Raw genomic sequence first — 2,639 nt, 5'->3', positions numbered from 1 at the left:
TTCTATTCTAATTACTTTTTTAATAATGTTGTAATTTACTATTTGTTTATTATTATTTTTCAATTTAAGGATTTGATGTGAATAATTAGAGAATAATTGAGATTTGTTTTTGTAAAAAGTAATATGTCTTTTGTGATTTACTGATTTGGGATTGGTGACTAAAATTAATTGCATTATTTTGTTTGATGACTAGATAATTTGAAAATGAAGCGTAACCAGTTATCGGGGCATCAAAAAAGGCAAAAGAAATTGAAAGCGGCGGAAGTAGAGAAATTGCAAATGGGCTCTCTTGACAAGTTTTTTGGGAAAAAAACAACTAATAGTGGTGATATTGGGGTTCCTATTGAGAATACAGATATTAGAAAAGAATCTGAGAATGAATCTACATATACTGAATTTGAGCAGGAGACTGAAACTGAGGAGCCAGAAACTCAAAATTTAAAAGATGGGCTTGTCGAGAATAATGTAGAAGAGACTGAGAAAGAAATTTCATATGTTAGTATCAATTATGATCCTGGTACGTGGAAGAAAATTGATCAGTGGCTACGAGATTCATTAGTAAGAAAAGGACCTATCAGAATAATTTTAGAACATTTTCCAAAAGATTCAAGAAATAGACATTTTTCTTCGGTGCATTATACTCAGATTCTACCTAATGGAGACAAACAAGATAGGAAGTGGCTTGTTTATTCACTCTCAACAAACAAAGTCTTCTGTTTTTGTTGTATGTTATTTAAACATGATGTGGCCAAGTCAAATTTTGCAGAAGATGGAATTGATGATTGGCACAATCTTGCTGCTAAGTTAAGATCTCATGAAAGCAGTAATGGTCATCTAGTAAATATGAGCGCTTGGATTGAGTTAGAAGTGCGGATGGAGAAAAATGAAATAATTGATAAGATTGAACAAGATCGGATTAAAAAAGAGATAGAGCGCTAGAAAAAGGTCCTGGTTAGGATTATTGCTGTGGTCCGAACTCTTGCTTGCAATAATTTAGCATTTCGAGGAGATGAAGAGAAAATTGGTAAACGCAAGAATGGATTGTTCTGTAAATTCATTGAAATGCTTGCACAATTTGATCCAATAATGGAAGAGCACGTCCGACTAGTCAAGGAAGGTACTTTACATACACATTACTTGAGCCATAAAATTCAAAATGATTTAATAATGGCATTGGCAAATGAGATCAAGGATTCAATCATAAAAAAAATTCTAGAAGCAAGATACTTTTCTGTCATTTTGGATTGTACGCCAGATAAAAGTCGTGTGGAGCAAATGTCTTTAGTAATTCGGTGCGTTGATATTATTGTATCTCCAATAAAAGTTGAAGAATTTTTTATACAGTTTGTGATAGTTGATGATACATCAGGTTTTGGGCTCTTTAGCAAGCTTGAAGAGGTTCTTGGTGATCTTGGAATTGATATTGATGATGTTAGAGGACAAGCATATGATAACGAGGCAAATATGAAAGGGAAACATAAAGGGGTTCATAAAAGACTACTTGATGTGAATCCTCGAGCCTTTTACACTCCATGTGGTTGTCACAGTCTAAATCTTGTGCTTTGTGATATGGCAAACTGTTGTAGCAAGGGGTCTAATTTTTTTGGGGTTATACAAAGATTATATACTTTGTTTTCATCTTCAACACAACGATGGGAAATTCTCAAGAAATTTGTTAACGACCTAACATTAAAGCCACTGTGTGCAACAAGATGGGAAAGTCACATCAAAAGCGTGAGAGCGGTAAGATTTCAGACTTCTAAACTAAGAGATGCATTGGTTCATCTCAGTAATGTAACTCAAGACTCTATGATAAGGTGTGAAGCTAGAAGTTTAATTGAAAATGAAATTGAGAGTTTTGAGTTTCTATTTTCTATGTGCATCTGGTTTAACTTGTTAAATATCATTAATGCAGTTAGTAAGTTCTTACAACTTGAAGATATTGATACTGATATTGCATTGTCAAGATTGGAAGAACTTATAAATTTCTTTAATGAGTTTAGAGAAACTGGTTATGACTCTTGTAAGAAAGAGGCAAAAGAGTTAGCTTTGGAGTTGGATGTGGAGCCTGTGTTTCCTGAAAAGCGAAAAATTCGTAGGCTTATTCATTTTGATGATCTTGGGGTTACCGCAGCTGATGATGATCAGAACTTGAGTGCTGAACAAAAATTCAGAAGGTATTATTTCTTGTATATTGTTGATCAAGGTGTTTTTCAACTCAAAGAACGGTTTAAACAGTTTCAAGATTATAAGGAAAAAAATTGGGTTTTTATTTAACCTGAAGAAGCATTTATCTGGTGATGATGAGGGGTTAAAATCTTGTTGCATGAAGCTTGAGGGATTTCTTAGACATAATATGCGATATGATATTGTTGGCGCGGAGTTGTTTAACGAGTTACTAGTGCTTCGAATGGTAATACCCGATGAGATAACAAAGGCAATAGATGTGCTTAATTATTTAAGTTCTAGTTCAAGACAAATAAATTATCCAAATGCTTGGATAGCTTATAGAATCGTTGTGACCATTCCTGTTACAGTGGTAGAGGCGGAAAGGACATTTTCTAGATTGAAACTGATCAAATCTTATCTCCGCTCTTTGATGTCTCAAGATAGACTTAATGGATTGGCTTTATTGTCTA

General features: G+C 33.8%; 2 protein-coding genes across 2 annotated transcripts; both read left to right on the top strand.

Annotated features, from left to right (window-relative positions):
• The first annotated feature begins 204 nt into the window (after positions 1-204).
• LOC141719556 (uncharacterized) lies at positions 205-939 on the top strand. The gene has a single exon (XM_074521934.1). The coding sequence runs from the start codon at positions 205-207 to the stop codon at positions 937-939; it is 735 nt and encodes a 244-aa protein (XP_074378035.1).
• A 228-nt stretch (positions 940-1,167) lies between these two features.
• On the top strand, positions 1,168-2,277 carry LOC141719555 (uncharacterized). The gene has a single exon (XM_074521933.1). The coding sequence runs from the start codon at positions 1,168-1,170 to the stop codon at positions 2,275-2,277; it is 1,110 nt and encodes a 369-aa protein (XP_074378034.1).
• Positions 2,278-2,639: the final 362 nt, after the last annotated feature.

Source organism: Apium graveolens, chromosome 4, assembly GCF_009905375.1.
Source record: "Apium graveolens cultivar Ventura chromosome 4, ASM990537v1, whole genome shotgun sequence".
NCBI lineage: Eukaryota > Viridiplantae > Streptophyta > Magnoliopsida > Apiales > Apiaceae > Apium > Apium graveolens.
The sequence above is the reverse complement of the archived record's forward strand: the minus strand, read 5'-3'. Positions and strand labels throughout refer to the sequence as shown.

Coding starts and splice junctions, on each gene's coding strand:
- LOC141719556 (XM_074521934.1), top strand. CDS start 205: ATGAAGCGTAACCAGTTATCGGGGCATCAAAAAAGGCAAAAGAAATTG.
- LOC141719555 (XM_074521933.1), top strand. CDS start 1,168: ATGGCATTGGCAAATGAGATCAAGGATTCAATCATAAAAAAAATTCTA.